Raw genomic sequence first — 22,451 nt, 5'->3', positions numbered from 1 at the left:
CCCACTCCCTGGATTCGAACCACCGACCTTTCAGTCAGCAAATGCAGCAGCTCAGTGGTTTAACGTACTGAGCCACCGGGGGCTCAAAATATGAAGATTAATATTAATTTTGCACACCCCTTGCGGATATTGAGTCAGACCATAGGTGAGATACATGATCATTAGGAGACAGAGAAGAAAAATGCAAGAGATGTTTCAAGAGATGTTGAGATGCAGACCTGAGACTTTGCCACTCAAAATGAAAAGATCTGGAAACTCAAGGTGCTTCCAAAGATTTTTAATTTCCTTCTGTAAAGAGAAACTGGTCAATATTGCGATCAACAAGGAGAAGGAGAGCAAAGTAAAGCAGCTTCATATCACGAAAAGTAGTCCATAGCTTCCTTTAATCCTAAATATACGCCCAGTTTCCTCTCGTTATTTGAAAACAAATTTAATCACTGGGAGGAAAAATCTGACATCAGCTAGTTACTTTTTGGAAGTAATTTGTTCCTCTCACTTTATTATTATTATTACTATTACTATTACTATATTTATTTATAATCCACTTTATCTCTCCTGCAGGAAGCTCAAAACAGCTTGCGTTTGCAAAGTAATTTTTCACTCTTGCTTGTTTCCATTTTGATGGGAAAAGAACTTCAGAAGAAATAAGAGAATGCCACAAGCCCCGAACCATTCTGGTCGAAATGACTCTGAAATGGTAACGTTGAAAAGTACAGTAGAGTCTCACTTATCCAACATTAGCTTATCCAACATTCTGGATTATCCAACGCATTTTTGTAGTTAATGTTTTCAATATATCATGATTTTTTTGGTGCTAAATTCATAAATACAGTAATTACTACGTAGCATTACTGCATATTGAACTACTTTTTCTGTCAAATTTATTGTATAACATGATGTTTTGGTGCTTAATTTGTAAAATCATAACCTAATTTGATGTTTAATAGGCTTTTCCTTCATCTCTCCTTATTATCCAACATATTTGCTTATCCAACGTTCTGCCGGCCCGTTTATGTTGGATAAGTGAGACTCTACTGTAGTTCAATATGCAGTAATGCTATGTAGTAATTACTGTATTTACGAATTTAGCACCAAAATATCATGATGTATTGAAAACATTGACTACAAAAATGTGTTGGATAATCCAGAAGGTTGGATAAGCGAGTGTTGGATAAGTGAGACTCTACTGTAATTTGTTCCTCTCACTTTATTATTATTATTACTATTACCATATTTATTTATAATCCACTTTATCTCTCCTGCAGGAAACTCAAAGCAGCTTGCATTTGCAAAGTAATTTGTCGCTCTTGCTTGTTTCCATTTTGATGGGAAAAGAACTTCAGAAGAAATAAGAACCATTCTGGTCGAAATGACTCTGAAATGGTAATGTTGAAAAGTAACTATGTTGATACACCAACAATGTGTTCCACCGACATTTTGTTGCATGTGTGAAATGTCACTTTGTTTCATCCTTGTTACCAAAAATTGGTAATGTGTTCCATGTAACAATCCGTTGTATCCAAGAATGTGTTCCATGTAACAATCCATTGTATCCAAGAATGTGTTCCATGTAACAATCCGTTGTATCCAAGAATGTGTTCCATGTAACAACTCGTTGTTTGAAAAAATGTGTTCCATATAACAACTCGTTGTTTGCAAAAATGTGTTTCATGTAACAACTCGTTGTCTCCATCAATGTACCATGCAGTTACTTGTTTACGTGTAACAATACGTTGCTTCCGGTAACTGGATACACTCTACACATTCTCCAAATAACAAAGAGAAGTAGGACGTTGTCCTGAGATGTTCACCTTTCCTTAAAGCAGATTCACCTTGCCCACAACTGGTTTGCAACCTGTGACGGCCAACTCCAGCTCCCCTTTGGTGTAATAGCCCAGCTGACTGACCAAGCGCTCAATGTGGTTGGGATCCGGATAGATCCCTTCGCTCATCATCTCCTCATAGAAACAGCTCCGGACATGGCTCTTCTCCAGCAACACAAAGGGGACGATCTCCGCCGACATCCAAAGCGGGTGGATTTGGCTCAAAACGGGGCTGAGGACCGTCCGAAGCTGCTCCGCCGTCCTCTGGGCCTGAAGGAGGTCCATGGTGACGTTCTGGAGAAGAACATCGGTGACCTCCTTGGCCCCAAGGTTGCTGATGAGGATATAGACGGCGTTGAGGAACTCGTTGGTTTGGTTGGTGTGGAAGAACCTGCCAAGGGTCTCCAGCAAATCGGGTGGCATGGACTCCACCTCGTCCAGAATAAACAACGGGATCTTTTCTTCTACTTCCGCTTGGGTGACCATCTCGGTGACCATCTTGGAGAGTTCCAACTGGCAGGACATTGCGGGGACGCCTTCGGGACAATGGTGCTGGGTGAAGTAATGGAGCACCGTTTCGTGGCCCATAATGGACCGGAAGTGTTTGGCGAGCAACCATCCCACGTGGCTCTTCCCAACCCCGCTCGGACCATGGAAGGAGATCACCAAGGGCTTGTTGTGGATGTGGGTGGCTAAGTAGTCCTTCAGCAGGCCCATCACGCCCTCCACGGCCAAGTCCTGCCCAAAGACCTCCCTCCGCATGGTCTTCTCCAGCCCGTCCAAATCGTACTTGGCCACGTTGTCGTCCAAGTTCTCAATGGCATTGAGGATCTGGAAGCAGACGATGCCAACCAGGAGGAGGAGGCACCTCTTGGCTTTGCTCTTGTGCTCCGTCGGGAGGTATTTCCGAGAACATCCCGGGTACAAAACCCGAGGGTTCTTGGGTCTCTTCTTCTTCTTCTTGCTGCTGCTTTGTGGAGGTTGTGCAGAGGTGTCGAAAGTAAAATACTGGGAACTCTGGAAGTTGGCTTGGTTGCCCACTTTGACTTTACCCAAGGATTGCCGGCGCTGGAGGGGCTTGGATGGAGGATCTCTGGATGGGACGCCCTTCTTGAGGAGTTGGGTTGTCCGCCGCAGGCGAATGACAGTTCGCACCGAGGAAGAGAGCAAGGAAACCTTCTGGGAGCTTTTTAGGGTGGGCTTTCGGCCATCCATCTCAGGCTCCTCCTGTAGACCTTGGAGGACCTTTGTCTCTGTAATAGATGGAAAGGTACAGTGATTATAATAATAATAATAATAATAATAATAATAATAATAATAATAATAATAATAATAATAATGTGTTGTCGAAGGCTTTCATGGCCGGGATCACAGGGTTGTTGTATGTCTTTCGGGCTGTGTGGCCATGTTCCAGAAGCATTCTCTCCTGACGTTTCGCCCACATCTATGGCAGGCATCCTCAGAGGTTGTGAGGTATGGAGAAAACTAAGCAAAGAGGTTAATATATATCTGTGGAAAGTCTAGGGTGAGAGAGGTCAGTGTGAATGTTGTGTAGTTAATCACTTTAATTAGCATTGAAAAGCTTATCTGCTGTCTTCTTCCTGCCTGCTGGACCATTCTAACAACTATCATGTCAGACTACACAGAGAAGCCATTGAAATCCACAAGCATGTGGACAACTTCAACAGAAAGGAAGAAACCATGAAAATGAACAAAATCTGGCTACCAGTATTAAAAAACTCAAAAATCAGAACAGTAAATAAAAAGCAATACTCTGAAAACAGAGGATTTCCAGACATGAATCAACCAAGGGCAGTTAACGACTCTAAACAAAGGATGCCCCAGAGGCAGATTTGGCCCCTAAAGAAGGGCTGAAAAACTTATAAAGCTTATAAGCTTATAAAATGAAACTGATAATACCGGGTTAAACTGGGTTAAAAACACAAACAAACTACCACCAATTCCTCAATACTTTATTTCCCATACCACCATACTTCGTCACAGCAATGAGTGGCTGGGCACAGCTAGTATATATATATATTATATCATTCTATTATTATTCTATTATTATTATAGTAGTATATTATCACATTATTACCATTATATTATTATTATATTATTCATTATTCATGACTACATTGAAACTAGAATAAAGAGAAATCAGCGTGGAAACGGCAAGAGGTTCCATAGATTGTTGTACATGGAAATAATGGTAGTAAATCGTTTTTGATTTATATATTGCAATTATAAATTTTTGTTATTTAAACTGTACATATTGCAAAATTATGTTTTTTTCCCCTCAAAGTGACACACCACCCAAGTCATGCTAGGTTTTTTGGTGAATTTTGACACCAAGTGCAAAAGGTTGCCCATCATTGCCCTAAGCAAAGATGTGGATTTGTGGTCCATCTACACTCAATACACTCTTAGTTGCAAAGTCAATCCAACTTACTCTTGAAGATGTTTCCTACAACTTATTCAACAGCATTGCCATCTAGTGGTTTATAATTTTATGACATTGCCAGTTAATTTTGAGATCGAGTTCAATCCATCATCATGCGTACTTTTGGTAATTATAGATCTCAGAGTGCATCTACACTGTCAAATTAATGCAGTTTGTCACCGCTGAAATGCCAAAGCTCAATGCTACAGAATTGTGGGAGTTATAGTTTGGTGGACCACTAGCCCTCTTGGGGCTTATAAATACTACAACAGGAGCCCACAATGTCACAGCGTGTTAAAGCACTGAGCTGCTGAACTTGCCGACTGAAAGGTCGGTGGTTCGAATCTTGGGTGCGGGGTGAGCTCCTGCTGTTAGCCCCAGCTTCTGCCAACCTCGCAGTTCAAAAATATGCAAATGTGAGTAGATCAATAGGTACTGCTCTGGCGGGAAGGTAACGGCGCTCCATGCAGTCATGCCAGTGGCCACATGACCTGGAGGTGTCTATGGACAACGCCGGCTCTTCGGCTTAGAAATGGAGATGAGCACCAAACCCCATAATGTGAGTAGATCAATAGGTACTGCTCTGGCGGGAAGGTAACGGCGCTCCATGCAGTCATGCCAGTGGCCACATGACCTTGGAGGTGTCTGCGGACAACGCTGGCTCTTTGGCTTAGAAATGGAGATGAGCACCAACCCCCAGAGTGTGAGTAGATCAATAGGTACTGCTCCGGCGGGAAGGTAACGGCGCTCCATGCAGTCATGCCAGTGGCCACATGACCTTGGAGGTGTCTGCGGACAACGCTGGCTCTTTGGCTTAGAAATGGAGATGAGCACCAACCCCCAGAGTGTGAGTAGATCAATAGGTACTGCTCCGGCGGGAAGGTAACGGCGCTCCATGCAGTCATGCCAGTGGCCACATGACCTGGAGGTGTCTATGGACAACGCCGGCTCTTCGGCTTAGAAATGGAGATGAGCACCAAACCCCAGAATGTGAGTAGATCAATAGGTACTGCTCCCATGGGAAGGTAACGGCGCTCCATGCAGTCATGCCGACCACATGACCTTGGAGGCATCTATGGACAATGCTGGCTCTGCATCATAGAAATGGAGATGAGCACCAAACCCCAGAGTGTGAGTAGATCAATAGGTACTGCTCCGATGGGAAGGTAACGGCGCTCCATGCAGTCATGCCGGCCACATGACCTTGGAGGCATCTATGGACAACGTTGGCTCTTCATCATAGAAATGGAGATGAGCACCAACTCCCTAACAACTAGACTTAATGTCAGGGGAAAACCTTTACTTTTATGTAAATACTACAACTCCCAGGATTCCATAGCAATTCAGGAGCCTCCGGTGGCGCAGTGGGTTAAACCCTTGTGCCAACAGGACTGAAGACTTGAAGCTTGGGTTGCTGACCTAAAGGTTGCCGGTTCGAAACCAACCCGAGGAGAACGCGGATGAGCTCCCTCTGTCAGCTCCAGCTCCATGTGGGGACATGGGAGAAACCTCCCACAAGGATGGTAAAAACATCAAAACATCCAGGCAACATCCCCTGGGCAACGTCCTTGCAGACGGCCAATTCTCTCACACCAGAAGCGACTTGCAATTTCTCAAGTCGCTCCTGACATGAAGAAAAAAAAGTTCAAGTGGTGCCCAACTGCATTAATTCGACAGTGTAGATGCAGCCATAGAAACTAAGAAGTGTACAAAGTGCAGAACATTACTATATCAATTCTTCGGACTATTTATACAAACATCCTGAGGCTTTGGATGAAGAAGACGGAGGAGAATTCAAACCTGGCAAAGATACAAGGGGGAAACTATCCCAATAATAGTGAGGAAATGTATATATTAGGTATGTCCAAAAAATCATTTTGAATCGGATTTATATCGGATTGTTCTCGCTTTTTGAGACGCATTCCAAGACGTTGTCTCACAGCGCAACCGGCAATGTAATTTGAACCATCATTGGCCCATTCTCTAATTGTCTCTTAATGTTTTGTTAATTTTTTTTCCATATTATTAAAAAAAATATCTAGCTTTCAATTTTGTTAAGAATAGTTCTTGCTGGATCATAGCATACCTTTGCAGAATCAGTAGTCTATTTCATTAACAAGGCATTGCCTTTCAGGCTTGTGGGATCACATAGCCAGAAACACCATTGATTTCCAGAGTTCTTGCTTACAAATATAGAAGGGGAATTTATAGTTTTCAAAGTATCTTTGCACTCCTTGCCAGGGCATTGCTTGGCGTGGTCACTGGTCCAGTGTATTATAAAAAGTTATGAAAATTCGCCAAAAATCATAGGAGACAGGAAACATTCTGAAATTTGTTGAGCAAAGAGTATTGAATGTGTTCTCCCAGTGTACCAAATTTGATGAGGATAGCTCAAGAAATGAGGGCGGGAGAGCCCTGTAAATGTCCCCTCCCCCGGGTTCCTATTTTTGGCGATTGCCATTTTAGAAACATTTAGAATCATTACGAATTTTCGGAAATATCCGAAATTTTTGGGTGAAAAATTCGGAAATACTTTCTATATCGAAGCTCCAGCGCCCCTTACTTTAGAAACAAGAATTGAAACATTTTTTTCATCGATTGGACATGCCTAGTATATATATACAAACTAAATATCAGAACCAAGCAGGCGGTTTCATTCTTTACCTCTGAAGCAGCCTCTCCTGCTCATATAAATGCCATAAAAGCCTTATTGTCCTTTTGGTTAAAGTTCTACTAGGCAAGGAGCCACTGTTTATTGATCAAGATCTCCCTCCGAATGGTATGTGGGCATGGCAAGAGAATCATGGCCAGTCCCGTCCCATCCTATCCTATTTTATATTTCATAGGATGCAGTTTAACATTTTGTGGGTGCTTTTGGATGGAAGTCGAGAAGCTCAAAATCATCAAAGGCATTTGGGAAATGAGCCTTGGACCATGGAGTTGCTGCTAGCCTTATAGATCAAATTACGGATCTGGATTCACTGCTTGAAACACTTGCTCGGCGACTTATTAATGTTTTGGATTTCTAGGACCATCGAGCTAAACTGGTCTGGCTTCATTTCTGACAGAAATACTGCTTCAAGGGAAGAAGTCAAGAAGACCTACAGGAAACAGGGGAAATGTTTTTTTTTTCGACTCCTAATTTTAAATCCCGCTAAAGTTCCAAAACCATTCAACTTTCTCATCAAGGTTTCTACTCCGTTCAATGGATTTTCTATAGTAATGACCAAGTCATCTGCAAACGCTAGCAATTTATAGTTTTCTTTTAAAATCCTTATTCCAGAAATCTTTTCTTCAACTCTAATGTTCCTTAACAATACTTCAACAACAACAATAACAACTTTATTCTTGTATCCCACCCCATCTCCCCAAAGGGACTCGAGGTGGCTCACATGGGGACCAAGCCCAAAATACACCACAAAATGCAACAACAAGGTAAATTTTAGACATATAAACATACAAAATTAAAGGCATTTACAATCACTTATGCCTTGATTCAGCTGCCTTGATTTTATCCATTTTATAAAATTGTCACCTAAATCCATATGCTCCAATGCCTTAAACAAAAATGGCCAATTCAGTTTATCAAAGGCTTTTTCTGCATCTAAAAAGATCCACACCGCTTGTTTTTCATTATGTGTTTCCAAATATTCCAAAATATCCGATACATTCCTTACATTGTCTCGTATTTGCCTTCTGAGCAGAAATCCAGATTGATTGTGATAGATGAACTGCTGAAGTATATATTTCAGTCTTTCTGCTAGGTTACTTGTAAACAATTTATAGCAGGCATGGGCAAACTTTGGCCCTCCACATGTTTCCTCCACATGTTTTGGACTTCAACTTCCACAATTCCTAACAGCCAGCAGGGCTGAAGTTTGCCCATGCCTGATTTATAGTCATTGTTCAATAAAGATATTGGTTGATAATTTTATGCTAAGGTTGAGTCCTGATCTTCTTTAGGTATTAGAGCAATATTAGCTTCTCACCATGTTTCAGGTATGCATCCTGTTTTAAGTATGGAATTCATTGTTTGTTGGGGTGGTAATCCATCTGTACCTGGTGCTTTCTCAGTTTTAATTTTTTATAGCCTTAGATATTTCTTCTGCTGTTATAGACCCATTGATCACATATTTTTGTGTTTCATTTATTTTTGGCAACTTTCGCTGAATTAAATAATTCTCAATGTCTTCTAAAGATAAGTGGTTGGTTAGCCTTCTTTAAATTACTGTAATAATGTTTAAAAGCCTGTTGAATATTGATATCATCCATTAATATTTTATCCTCATGTTGTATCTTCACAATTGCGTTCTTTTGCCTTTCTTTCCTCAATTTATATGCTAACCATTTTCCTGGTTTGTTAGCTGATTCAACGTATTTTTGTTTTGCATTCTTCGTTTTAGTTTCCAGTTCATTAACTAGTAACATATACAATTGCTTTTGTAGGAGTTTTATCTGACTTAGAATGTTTGAATTCGAATTTTTCTTTAACTCCTTTATTGTTAATTTCATCTGAACTTATCTAATTTTTTCTGTCTATTCTTATGTTTGTGTTGTATTTTATAAAGTATCCTCTAATATAAGCTGCTCCGAGTCCCCATTGTGGAGATGGGGCGGGGTATAAAAATAAAGTTGTTATTATTATTATTATTATTATTATTATTATTATTATTATTATTATTATTATTTTATTATGACACAGTAAACAAGATAGACATGCTGGATTTCATATCACAAAATCCCAAGTCGAACACTTCCGAAGTGCCTAGGACTGTGTGATGTATTTTCGGATGATGCGTGCAGATCCCAGTCGGGTGGCCTTTTGCAGTTGGCAGATCGTGATTTTGTCAATGCCTATTGTTTCCAAATGCCGGCTGAGATCTTTTGGCACGGCACCCAGTGTGCCCATCACCACTGGGACCACCTGCACTGGTTTCTGCCAGAGTCTTTGAAGTTCGATCTTGAGGTCCTGAGAGCGGCTGAGTTTTTCCTGTTGTTTTTCGTCAATGTGACTGTCACCTGGGATGGCGACATCAATGATCCAAACCTTGTTCTTTTCCACAACTGTGATGTCTGGTGTGTTGTGTTCCAGAACTTTGTCAGTCTGGATTCGGAAGTCCCACAGTATCTTTGCGTGCTCATTTTCCAATATTTTTGCAGGTTTGTGATCCCACCAGTTCTTTGCTGCTGGAAGGTGGTAATTGAGGCATAAGTTCCAATTAATCATTTGGGCCACATAGTTGTGCCTCTGTTTGTATTATTTTTATTATTATTATTATTATTATTATTATTATTATTATTATTATTATTATTATTATTATTACTTTTGCTGGAATCCTATACTGTTTGAATATCTGTACCTCAATTTAAGTTAAGTTCAAAATATTCTTTCAGTTTTTCTTTAAAATTCTTAATTATGCCCTCCTTTTGTACAGTAGAGTCTCACTTATCCAAGCCTCGCTTATCCAAGTTTCTGGATCATCCAAGCCATTTTTGTAATCAATGTTTTCAATATATCGTGATATTTTGGTGCTAAATTCGTAAATACAGTAATTACTACATAACATTACTATGTACTGAACTGCTTTTTCTGTCAAATTCTTGTAAAACATGATGTTTTGGTGCTTAATTTGTAAAATCATAACTTAATTTGATGTTTAATAGGCTTTTCCTTAACCCCTCCTTATTATCCAAGATATTCGCTTATCCAACCTTCTGCCTGTCTGTTTAGCTTGGATAAGTGAGACTCTACTGTAGTAGTGATTAATTCCATTGCTATCTAAGGACGGAACCCTGCGGCACTCCACTCGTCACTTCTTTCCAGGATGAAGAAGCAGCATTGGAGAGAATCAACCGTTGGGTTTGTTCACTTAACCAATTACAGATCCAGCTAACCATAGTTTTGCCTAGCCCACATTGGACTAGTTTGTTTGTCAAAAGGCCATGGGGGATCAGGTCAAAGAAAGGCCTTAGTGAAATGCATATACGCTCCATCTACAGCATTCCCTGCATCTACCCAGCATGTAACTCTATCGAAAAAAGAGATCAGATTCGTCTGGTATGACTCGTGTTTGATAAATCCATCTTGAGTATTAGCGATGACCGCATTCATGTCTAAATGTTTGCTGGCCACTTCCTTAAAGATCTTTTCCAGAATCTTGCCTGGTATCGACGTTTCCCAGTTTGTTATTAATCAAAAAAATTTCATCCTCCCTTTGGATGTGCGTTTCTTGTAGGTATATTGCATCTTGTTTCATTTTTTTTAAGATAGTGAAATATTTTCTTCTTTTTGGGGTGGGAGAATTTGCCCTGGTTAAATTCCAAGTTAGGTATTTGTAATCCATTTTAGTTCCATAAAAATAACACCTTCCAATTAATCCCATCTGAATAAGACGTTATGCTGTTTGAGTTTATCAATAAGGAAGATGAATTCCTTCCTTTTCCTTAATGTATACAAGATATGATCTCTGATTCTCTTCCTTACAAAATGTACAAGAATATCTCTTGGTAACTTCCTTTGTGTAGCCATCTGGGGATTCATTCTGTATATTTTATCAATTTCTGGTACCAATTATTTCTGTCCGCAGTCTAACAGTTTTTCCAGGGCTTTAATGATTTTCTCTTGTAGGGAAAAGGTTTGCAAGGCTAAAGCGGAAAATGAGCTCAGGCTTGCCAGGGACATAAAAAACAACAAAAAAGGCTTCGTAGAAAAAGGAAGAACAAGGAGGCGATAGGATCACTGCAAGGAGAAAATGGGGTGATGCTGACAAGGGACAGGGAAAAGGCAGAACTGCTCAATGCCTTCTTTGCCTCGGTCTTCTCACAAAAGGAAAGCCATCAGCAACCTGGAATGGATGAAGGATTGGGGGAAATCCAACCCCAAATAGGGAAATAAGTTGTCCAGGAACACCTGGCCTCTCTAAACGAATTCAAGTCCCCTGGGCCAGATCAGCTACATCCAAGAGTATTGAAGGAACTCGCGGAAGTTATTTCAGAACCACTGGCAATTATCTTCGAGAGTTCTTGGAGAACGGGAGAAGTCCCAGCAGATTGGAGGAGGGCGAATGTGGCCCCTATTTATCTTCAAGAAGGGAAAAAAGAACGACCCAAACAATTACCCTCCAGTCAGCCTCACATCGATACCAGGCAAGATTCTGGAAAAGATCATTAAGGAAGTGGTCTGCGAACACTTAGAAACAAATGCGGTCATTGCTAATAGTCAACACGGATTTACCAAAAACAAGTCATGCCAGACTAATCTGATCTCTTTTTTCGATAGAGTTACAAGTTGGGTCGATACAGGGAATGCCGTGGATGTAGTGTACCTGGATTTCAGGAAGGCCTTCGACAAAGTCCCCCACGACCTTCTGGCAAACAAACTAGTAAAATATGGGCTAGACAAAACTACGGTTGGGTGGATCTGTAAGCGAATGAACCCAAAGGGTGATTCTCAACAATGCGTCGTCTTCATCATAGAAAGAAGCCACGAGTGGAGTGCCATCAGCAGGGTTCCGTCCTGGGCCCGGTTCTGTTCAACATCTTTATTAATGACTTAGACGAAGGGTTAGAAGGCACGATCATCAAGTTTGCAGACGACACCAAACTGGGAGGGAGAGCCAACACTCCAGAAGACAGGAGCAGAATTCAAAACGATCTTGACAGACTAGAGAGATGGGCCGAAACTAACAAAATGAAGTTCAACAGGGACAAATGCAAGATATTTCACTTCGGCAGAAAAAATGGAAATCAAAGATACAGAATGGGGGACGATGCCTGGCTTGACAGCAGTGTGTGCGAAAAAGACCTTGGAGTCCTTGTGGAGAGGAAGGTGAACATGAGCCAACAATGTGATGCGGTAGCTAAAAAAGCCAATGGGATTCTGGCCTGCATCAATAGGGGAATAGCGTCTAGATCCAGGGAAGTCCTGCTCCCCTCTCTTCTGCCTTGGTCAGACCACACCTGGAATCACACTGGGTCCAATTTTGGGCACCACAGTTGAAGGGAGATGTTGACAAGCTGGAAAGCGTCCAGAGGAGGGCGACTAAAATGATTAAGGGTCTGGAGAACAAGCCCTATGAGGAGCGGCTTAAAGAGCTGGGCATGTTTAGCCTGCAGAAGAGAAGGCTGAGAGGAGACATGAGAGCCATGTACAAATACGTGAGGGAAGTCATAGGCAGGAAGGAGGGAGCTTGTTATCTGCTGCCCTGCAGACTAGGACGCAAGGGAACAAGGGCTTCAAACTACAGGAAAGGAGATTCCACTTGAACATCAGGAAGAACTTCCTCACTGTGAGAAGGGCTGTTCGGCAGTGGAACTCTCTGCCCCGGACTGTGGTGGAGGCTCCTTCCTTGGAGGCTTTTAAGCAGAGGCTGGATGGCCATCTGTTGGGGGTGCTTTGAATGCGATTTCCTGCTTCTTAGCGGGGGGTTGGACTGGATGGCCCATGAGGTCTCTTCCAACTCTACTATTCTATGATTCTATGATTCTCATAAATATCCTCCTCCTCTTCTTCTGGTCTAGCCCTTAATTTTAGGCAATATTCTGTTCCTCTTAATTCCAGTAATGTTAGGTTATCTATGCTAAGTGTTAACGCAAGATGATCAGGGTTGGATAAGTAGCTGCAAACCCTATTTAGAAGTTCTTAAACTTGGATTACAGCTTCCATTATGCCTTATTATTGAGAACAAAGGCTAGTATGGATGGGAGTTTTGGTCCAACAACATCTTCACAGACCACACTGCTCAGCCCTGCAAAAGCCATTCAAAGACTGGCAAGAAACAAGTCACTTCGAGTGCATTTACATTGTAGAATTAATACGGCTTTGACTCTGCTTGAAATGCCATGGTTCAAGGCGATGCAATCGTGGAAGTTGTCATTTTGCAAGGTCTTCTTGGCCCAATAACCCCTTCAATTGTCGTGGTTCAATTCTATGGAATCCTAATTGTAGTTCTAACAAGTCTTGAGCCTTCTTGGGTGAAGGGTGCTGCAAGTCCCAAGATCCCAAAGCATTGTTCTTGGCTAATAAAGCAAATCCCCAAAATATGACTCAGTGCATGCAGTTGCCACTCCAAGGTTCGCTTATGGACATATACGAGTCAGAGCTTGCTCCCAGCTCTATGCCAGAAAAGAAAAAATATATTTATTTTACTATTTCCCTGATTTTTGTCTAGCTGGGCACATAAACCTTGCTGGAGAACAAGAAGAGCAACCCTAAAGTTGCCAGAAGAAAGTTGCACTCTTTCATCCTCAATGTAGAATGAACACAGTTTGACACCACTTTAACTGACATGGCTCAATGCTATTGAATCCTAGGATGTGTCATTTTGGCTTCTGCCTTTAGCCTTCTTTGCCAAAGTGTCCAAATTATAGACTGGAAAGAAAAGCTATGGGATCTTGGGAGTTGTAGCACCCTACATTGTAGTGATGTGCACAGTATTGGTTTCATCTGTTTCATTTGTCTATTCGTTTAGTATCGTCCATTTGGATGCATGCAACGAAAGATGCCCTTTTCATACAAAACAAAAGGCAACACGAAAGAGAAAGCTGCAGTCACCATGCTTGCTTTCGTTTTGGTCCGCGTAACAATAAGCAGGTAATGACCGAAGTCTGCTTTCCCATGACATATGATGTGTACCAATGGGTGTTAATAATAATATTAATATTAATAACAATAGTTACTCTGGGACCCTAAGCTGAGTCTGAGAGAGGGCGGCCTCCTCATGACAGCTGATGTGTGCCAATGGGTGTTAATAATAATATTAATATTAATAACAATAATTACTCTGGGACCCTAAGCTGAGTCTGAGAGAGGGCGGCCTCCTCATGACAGCTGATGTGTGCCAATGGGTGTTAATAATAATATTAATAATAATAGTTACTCTGGGACCCTAGCTGAGTCTGAGAGAGGGCTGCTTCCCCATGACAGCTGATGTGTGCCAATGGGTGTTAATAATAACATTAATATTAATAACAATATTTACTCTGGGACCCTAAGCTTAGTCTGAGAGAGGTCTGCTCCCCTATGACATCTGATATTTTCCAATGGGTGTTAGTAATAATATTAATATTCATAACAATAGTTACTCTGGGACCCTAAGCTGAGTCTGAGAGAGGTTTGCTTCCCCGTGAAAGCTGATGTGTGCCAATGGATGTTAATAATAATGTTAATATTCATAACAATAGTTACTCTGGGACCCTAAGCTGAGTCTGAGAGAGGTTTGCTTCCCCGTGAAAGCTGATGTGTGCCAATGGACATTAATAATAATATTAATATTCATAACAATAGTTAGTCTGGGACCCTACGCTGAGTCTGAGAGAGGGCGGCCTCCTCATGGCAGCTGATGTGTGCCAATGGGTGTTAATAATAATATTAATATTAATAACAATATTTACTCTGGGACCCTAAGCTGAGTCTGAGAGAGGTCTGCTTCCCCGTGAAAGCTGATGTGTGCCAATGGGTGTTAATAATAATATTAATATTAATAACAATAATTAATCTGGGACCCTACGCTGAGTCTGAGAGAAGGCTGCTTCCCCATGACAGTGGATGTGTGCCAATGGATGTTAATAATAATATTAATATTAATAACAATAGTTACTCTGGGACCCTAAGCTGAGCCTGAGAGAGGGCTGCTTTCCCATTACAGCTGATGTGTACCAATGGGTGATGATAATAATAATAATAATAATAATAATAATAATAATAATAATAATAATAATAACAAAAACAACAACTCTGGGACCCTAAGCTGAGCCTCAGAGAGGCCTGCTTCCCTATAACAGCTGATGTGTGCCAATGGGTGTTAATAATAATAATATTAATAATAACAATAGACCTCTGGGGAAGTGAGATCAAAATTCTATTCGTATAGGCGCCCCATTTTTGGAAACGGGGACAAATACAAAACCGATACAAAACGAATGAAACTCAACAAAATGATTCCATACAAATGCACACCACTAAGTGTACTGCAGATGCACTCAGAGTGGCTTGTTCCTTGCCATTCGTTGACTGGTTTTTGCAGGGCTGAGCAATGTGGGCCGCGAAGATGTCGTTGGACCAAAACTCCCATCCATCCTAGCCTTCATTGTCGATAATAAGGCATAACGGAAGCTGCAATCCAAGTTTGAGAAGTTCTAAATAGGGTTTGCAGATATCTAACCAATAGACATGTCCAAAAAATCGTTTTGAATTGTATATCGGAATTATTTCGGATTGTTCTCGCTTTTTGATACGCATTCCGAGACATTGTCTCACAGCGGAACCAGCAATGTAATTCGAACCATTGTTGGACCATTCTCTAATTGTCTCTTAATGTTTCATTAATTTTTCCCCCCATAAAATTTTTTAAAATATATTTTTAAAAATATTTTAAAAATTGTTTCTGCAACCTACCTTGAATGGGAGCTTAGCGCAGCCTAATACAGCTGCCGCTCCCCGGCCAATCAGAAGCTTCCACGATGGACGCAAAGGTGGGGGCTAACGTCCTCTGCATCCACATGGAAGATTGCCATACAAGCCCGGTGTGTAGCGATTGCGCATGCGCGTCCGCCATTTTAGAAACATTTAGAATCATTACGAATTTTCGGAAATATCCGAAATTTTTGGGTGAAAAAATCGGAAATGCTTTCTATATCGAAGCGCCAGCACCCCCTCATTTAGAAATGAGAACTGAAACATTTTTTTCATCGATCGGACATGCTTACTAACCATCCCTGATTGTCTTGCTTTAACACCGAACAAGTTTTCTTATCCTTTCATGCTTGGTGTCGATATTGAAAGCAGAAAGTGGCTACTAAAACTAAACCGGCAGTCCTAGTTTTGCAAAGCCTTCTCTGCCAAAGAGTGCAGGTCCCTCTCCAAACTAGACCGGAAAGAAAACCATAGTTTTCAAGCTCTTTGTAACTCGGTGTTCCTCTGCTCCCTCTCTTCCTAGTCTGTTCCTCTTTCATATCTCTGTTCCTCTCTGTTTGCTTCCTTTCGCTTTTGGCCAGCCGTCCCACCCAACCCAACTCAACCCACCCACTCCCACTGGAGACGGAGTCCGTTTACCAGGCGTCAGGGTCTCCGTGGACTTTGCTCGCCTCCTCCGAAGGATCAGGCCCAGTCCCATCTGGTGGAGTTTTGGACCACTTGGCCGTGCCCTGGTGCCACGGGGAGGGCGGCCACGGGTGCGGATGGTGCTTCTGAGCCCAAGAGGGAGAAACCAGGCAGGATGGGAGTGGGTGCTGTTTCCTCCTCCTCGCACACCCACATCGAGGCCTTATCTCGATCGCAGTCGGCGGCAGCTGTGTTTGCACAGAGACGCTTCTGTTGCAAGAGCACACACACCAACGGGTTGCACGTTCATTGGCTCTTTCCGCTATACAGGAAACACAATTCCGGTGATGAAGAGGATCAGGCCACAGTCGCCGGCCAGTCCAGGGATGGACTCTACAAAAAGGAGACCCTCGGGTTTCCTCAATCTATAGGCACCCAAGACCCTCCGGCACACGTTTGCACACTAGTTAGGTCACTGTTTTGGAGAAGATGTTTTGGACTCCAGCTGGCACATATCCACCAACGTTACGTAGAATCACAGAATCGGAAGAGATCCCAAATGCCATCCAGTCCAACCCCATTCTGCTGGGCAGGGTGACACAACAAAAGCACTCTTTTTGGAGTCCACTCACACATTACACAAGGGTGAAACTTGTTTTGCTTGTAAATGCACCAAAATAATAATAATAATAATAATAATAATAATAATAATAATAATAATAATAATAATCAGCTGATGACCCAAAATGCAGACTGTGCAAGGAAACCGACAAAACCATTGATCATCTCCTCAGCTGCTGTAAGAAAATCGTACAGACAGACTACAAACAGAGGCACAACTATGTGGCCCAAATGATTCATTGGAACTTATGCCTCAAATACCACCTCCCAGCAGCAAAGAAGTGGTGGGATCACAAACCTGCAAAAGTATTGGAAAATGAGCATGCAAAGATACTGTGGGACTTCCGAATCCAGACTGACAAAGTTCTGGAACACAACACACCAGACATCACAGTTGTGGAAAATAAAAAGGTTTGGATCATTGATGTCACCATCCCAGGTGACAGTCGCATTGACGAAAAACAACAGGAAAAACTCAGCCGCTATCAGGACCTCGAGATTGAACTTCAAAGACTCTGGCAGAAACCAGTGCAGGTGGTCCCGGTGGTGATGGGCACACTGGGTGCCGTGCCAAAAGATCTCAGCCGGCATTTGGAAACAATAGACATTGACAAAATTACGATCTGCCAACTGCAAAAGGCCACCCTACTGGGATCTGCGCGCATCATCCGAAAATACATCACACAGTCCTAGACACTTGGGAAGTGTTCGACTTGTGGTTTTGTGATACGAAATCCAGCATGTCTATCTTGTTTGCTGTGTCATAATAAAATAATAATAATAATAATAATAATAATAATAATAATAATAATAATAATAATAATAATAATAATAATAATAATACATCACATAGTCCTAGACACTTGGGAAGTGTTCGACTTGTTCTACCCTACACTTGAACCCAACCTAATGTGATGAACACAGTGAGTTACCAGATCTTAAGTGGAATTTAGTAAATGTGATGAAGTGGCTAGATTGCTTTTATATGTATTCAAGGTGTCACATACCTATTCCGGCTAAAAGGGAACGGTCAGGAGAACTAAAGAAAGGAAGAGAGAAAAGACAGAACCGTGGTGTTGAAAAGGGAAAGCCGGATGGAACAAAACGGACAAAACCTTCCACATCGTGACTTTATTTTGGCCAAAGCTGGACTGGGTTCAATAAACTTTAATGTCTAGGCAGTTATTTCCAGGAAGGAAGCATGACCCTTGAAGAGATAGGAAGGGAGGAAACCCATGACAAGAGCGAAACAAAAGAAAGTGCTCTCTTATCACATTTTAAAAGAGTTATTGTGGTATTTTGGACGCCTTTACTCCTTCCAGTTTTGTTTAAGGTGCATCAATGCAATTCGACACCATTTAAATGCCATGGCTCAAATGCTATGGAATCCTGTAGCTGTCATTCTATAATGTAAATCAGGGGTCCCCAAACTTTTTAAACAGGGGGCCAGTTCACGATCCTTTGGACCGTTGGAGGGCCGGACTATAGTTGGCCACCAAGCAATAATAATGAATAATAATAATAACAACAACAATAATAATAATAACAAAAAAGAGGGTTGGAAGAGACCCTTTGGGCCATTGAGTCCAATCCCTTTCTGCCTTTGTGCACCGAAAGCACAAGCAAAGCATCCCTGACAGATGGCCACCCAGCCTCAATGTTAATAATAATAATAATAATAATAATAATAATAATAATAATAATAATAATAATAAAGAGGGTTGGAAGAGACCCCTTGGGCTATTGAGTCCAATCCCTTTCTGCCTTTGTGCACCGAAAGCACAAGCAAAGCATCCATGACAGATGGCCACCCAGCCTCAATGTTAATAATAATAATAATAATAATAATAATAATAATAATAATAATAATAATAATAAAGAGGGTTGGAAGAGACCCCTTGGGCCTTTCAGTCCTATCCCCTTCTGCCTTTGTGCACCAAAAGCCATTAGTATTGCCCCTGACAGATGTCCACCCAGCCTCAATGTTAATAATAATAATAATAATAATAATAATAATAATAATAATGGTTGTAAGAGAAGAAGAGACCTCTTGGGTCTCTTCTGCCCTTGTGCTGTGGAGGCCGGATAAATGGTTTCGATGGGCCGCATCCGGCCCCCGGGCCTTAGTTTGGGGACCCCTGATGTAAATAAACAACAATACTCAGAAGACAGGGCAGTTCCAGGCAAGAAACAATCAGGGCCAGTTAACATCTCCCAACAAAGGATTCCTCCAGGTAAGAAGCAGCCAGGCTTTGAAGCTGCAAAGCTATTCAATGCTAATCAAGGTGGCCAATTGCAACCCTGCACGACGAGTTCTTGTCATGCATCTCCCACCCTGGACATTATTCCACAGATACAGTAAAGTCTCACTTATCCAAGCCTCGCTTATCCAAGCTTCTGGATAATCCAAGCCATTTTTGTAGTCAATGTTTTCAATATATCGTGATATTTTGGTGCTAATACAGTAATTACTATGTAGCATTACTGCATATTGAACTACTTTTTCTGTCAAATTTCTTGTATAATATGATGTTTTGGTGCTTAATTTGTAAAACCATAACCTAATTTGATGTTTAATAGGCTTTTCCTTAATCCCTCCTTATTATCCAAGATATTCGCTTATCCAAGCTTCTGCCGGCCCATTTAGCTTGGATAAGTGAGACTCTACTGTATATAAACCTCACTTCCGTAATTTCCTTTTTCCCCCGCAATATAATAATTTTTTATTTACATACATTAACAACTTACAGTGAAACAAAACACAAAAACAATGAACATTTTACAGATATATAACCCCACCACCAAGGCCTGAACAGGTATCCTTTACCATATAATTCATAAATCAACCATTAAACAAATGTCATATCCAAAATTCTTGACCAGCAAGATTGTATTGGTTTTTTTTCACTTTCTAGAACAGGGATCCCCAAACTAAGGCCCGGGGGCCGGATGCGGCCCATCAAAGCCATTTATCCAGCCCCCATGGAACAAGGACAGAAGGGGGTTGGACTCAATGGCCCAAAGGGTTTCTTCCAACCCTCTTTATTATTATTATTATTATTATTATTATTATTATTATTATTATTATTAACATTAAGGCTGGGTGGCCATTTGTCAGGGGTGCTTTGCTTGTGCTTTTGGTCTGCAGAGGCAGAAGGGGGTTGGACAAAATGGCCCAAAGGGTCTCTTCCAACCCTCTTTATTATTATTATTATTATTATTATTATTATTATTATTATTATTATTATTATTATTAATATTAAGGCTGGGTGGCCATCTCTCAGGGGTGCTTTGCATCTGCTTTTAGTGCACAGAGGCAGAAGGGGGTTGGACTCAATGGCCCAAAGGGTCTCTTCCAACCCTCTTTATTATTATTATTATTATTATTATTATTATTATTATTATTATTATTAACATTGAGGCTGGGTGGCCATCTGTCAGGGGTGCTTTGCTTGTGTTTTCGGTGCACAAAGGCAGAAGGGGATTGGACTCAATGGCCCAAAGGGTCTCTTCTAACCCTCTTTATTATCATTATCATTATCATTATTATTATTAAACATTGTGGCTGGGTGGCCATCTGTCAGGGGTGCTTTGCTTGTGTTTTCGGTGCACAAAGGCAGAAGGGGGTTGGACTCAATGGCCCAAAGGGTCTCTTCCAACCCTCTTTATTATTATTATTATTATTATTATTATTATTATTATTATTATTATTATTATTATTAATAATATTAAGGCTGGGTGGCCATCTCTCAGGGGTGCTTTGCATCTGCTTTTAGTGCACAGAGGCAGAAGGGGGTTGGACTCAATGGCCCAAAGGGTCTCTTCCAACCCTCTTTATTATTATTATTATTATTATTATTATTATTATTATTATTATTATTATTAACATTGAGGCTGGGTGGCCATCTGTCAGGGGTGCTTTGCTTGTGTTTTCGGTGCACAAAGGCAGAAGGGGGTTGGACTCAATGGCCCAAGGGGTCTCTTCCAAACCTCTTTATTATTATTATTATTTATTATTATTATTATTATTATTATTATTATTAATATTAACATTGAGGCTGGGTGGCCTTTTGTCAGGGGTGCTTTGCTTGTGCTTTCGGTACATAAAAACAGAAGGAGATTTGACTCAATGGCCCAAGGGGTCTCTTCCAACCCTCTTTATTATTATTATTGCTATTATTATTGCTATTATTATTATTATTGCTCGGTGGCCAACTATAGTCCGGCCCTCCAACGGTCCGAAGGATTGTGAACTGGCCCCCTGTTTAAAAAGTTTGGGGACCCCTGTTCTAGAACATATTTAATAAAAGCTGATCAGTATAAATCAAAATCAGATCTATTCGTTCCCCCCCTGAACACTTCCGTAGTTTCCAACAGACCTCACAACCTCTGAGGATGCCTGCCATAGATGTGGGCGAAACATCAGGAGAGAATGCTTCTGGAACATGACCAAACAGCCCAGAAAACTCACAGCAACCCAAACGGAGGATTGCTAATTTTGAAGCAATTGCGATGTTAGAATCACCCTTCTTTTCAAGATAAACACAGTAACCCAAGACTACGGCTCACCTTCACAAAGGTCCCTCGGGTTTGGCAAATGCAGTTCCATGGCGGTGTCGGGGTTCTGGCGTTTTCCGCTAAGCTTCGTGAACCTGTTCCTCCTCTCCAGCCGCTGCTTTGAGAAGTGAACCTTCGAGCCATGCAAATCTCTCGGAAAAAGTTCAACAACGGGCGAGTGCATTCTCTCATTTGCATGCCTGGCGTAGGGCCTGCGGGTGGATTTTGCTGCAGGGCAGTACAACATTTTTTAAAAAGAGGATATACATTGCAACATACAGTAGGCCTGCGTATTATGCGAGTTGGCATTAAGCCATTTCGGACAAAAATTGAGAAAGGTGAGGGCAGCAAAGGAATAGGTTATTAGTATTAGCGTATATACTCAAGTGTTGCCCGGGGCCATCCCTTCCTTCTCTTTCCTTGGCTTGTTTCTTCTCCTTCCTTTCTTATCCTTCTTTCTCTCCTTTTTCTCTCGTTTTTCCTACCCTTCGTTTCTTTTGCTTCTTTCTTTCTGCACTTTCTCCCATATTGAATATTTGAAAGGAGGTTCCATTGAGGAGGAGGCAAACTAGAGATCAGGAACAATGCAGCCTGAAGGAAAAGAGATTCCATTTGAATATTAAGGAGTTGCTGAACTTGCTGACCGAAAGGTCACCGGTTCGAATCCAGGGAGCGGGGTGAGCTCCCACTGTTAGCCCCAGCTTCTGCAGTTCGAAAACATGCAAATGTGAGTAGATCAATAGGTACCGCTCCAGCGGAAAGGTAATGGCACTCCATGCAGTCATGCCAGTGGCCGCATGACCTTGGAGGTGTCTACGGACAATGCCGGCTCTCTGGCCTAGAAATGGAGATGAGCACCCACTCCCAGAGTGTGAGTAGATCAATAGGTACCGCTCCGGTGGAAAGGTAACGGCACTCCATGCAGTCATGCCAGTGGCCACATGACCTTGTTGTCTATGGACAATGC

General features: G+C 41.6%; 1 protein-coding gene across 2 annotated transcripts; it reads right to left on the bottom strand.

The window, feature by feature from the left end:
• Positions 1–261: 261 nt before the first annotated feature.
• Positions 262–21,758, bottom strand: tor4a (torsin family 4 member A). 2 transcript variants are annotated; one of them, XM_016999010.2, is made up of 2 exons: positions 21,497–21,758; positions 262–3,076 (listed from the first exon to the last, which is right to left on the bottom strand). In XM_016999010.2, the coding sequence occupies exons 1-2, from the start codon at positions 21,729–21,731 to the stop codon at positions 1,818–1,820; spliced, it is 1,494 nt and encodes a 497-aa protein (XP_016854499.2). In that variant the 5' UTR covers positions 21,732–21,758; the 3' UTR covers positions 262–1,817. The 2 variants fall into 2 exon arrangements, with proteins under 2 accessions (XP_016854499.2, XP_062815391.1); XM_062959321.1 differs by lacking the exon at positions 21,497–21,758 and adding an exon at positions 16,319–16,773.
• Positions 21,759–22,451: the final 693 nt, after the last annotated feature.

Source organism: Anolis carolinensis, unplaced genomic scaffold (genome assembly GCF_035594765.1).
Source record: "Anolis carolinensis isolate JA03-04 unplaced genomic scaffold, rAnoCar3.1.pri scaffold_7, whole genome shotgun sequence".
NCBI lineage: Eukaryota > Metazoa > Chordata > Lepidosauria > Squamata > Dactyloidae > Anolis > Anolis carolinensis.
This window is presented reverse-complemented; position numbering and strand designations above follow the sequence as displayed.

Coding starts and splice junctions, on each gene's coding strand:
- tor4a (XM_016999010.2), bottom strand. CDS start 21,731: ATGTTGTACTGCCCTGCAGCAAAATCCACCCGCAGGCCCTACGCCAGG. Junction 3,077..21,496: donor CCCGAGGGACCTTTGTGAAG/GTGAGCCGTAGT, acceptor CATCTATTACAG/AGACAAAGGTCCTCCAAGGT.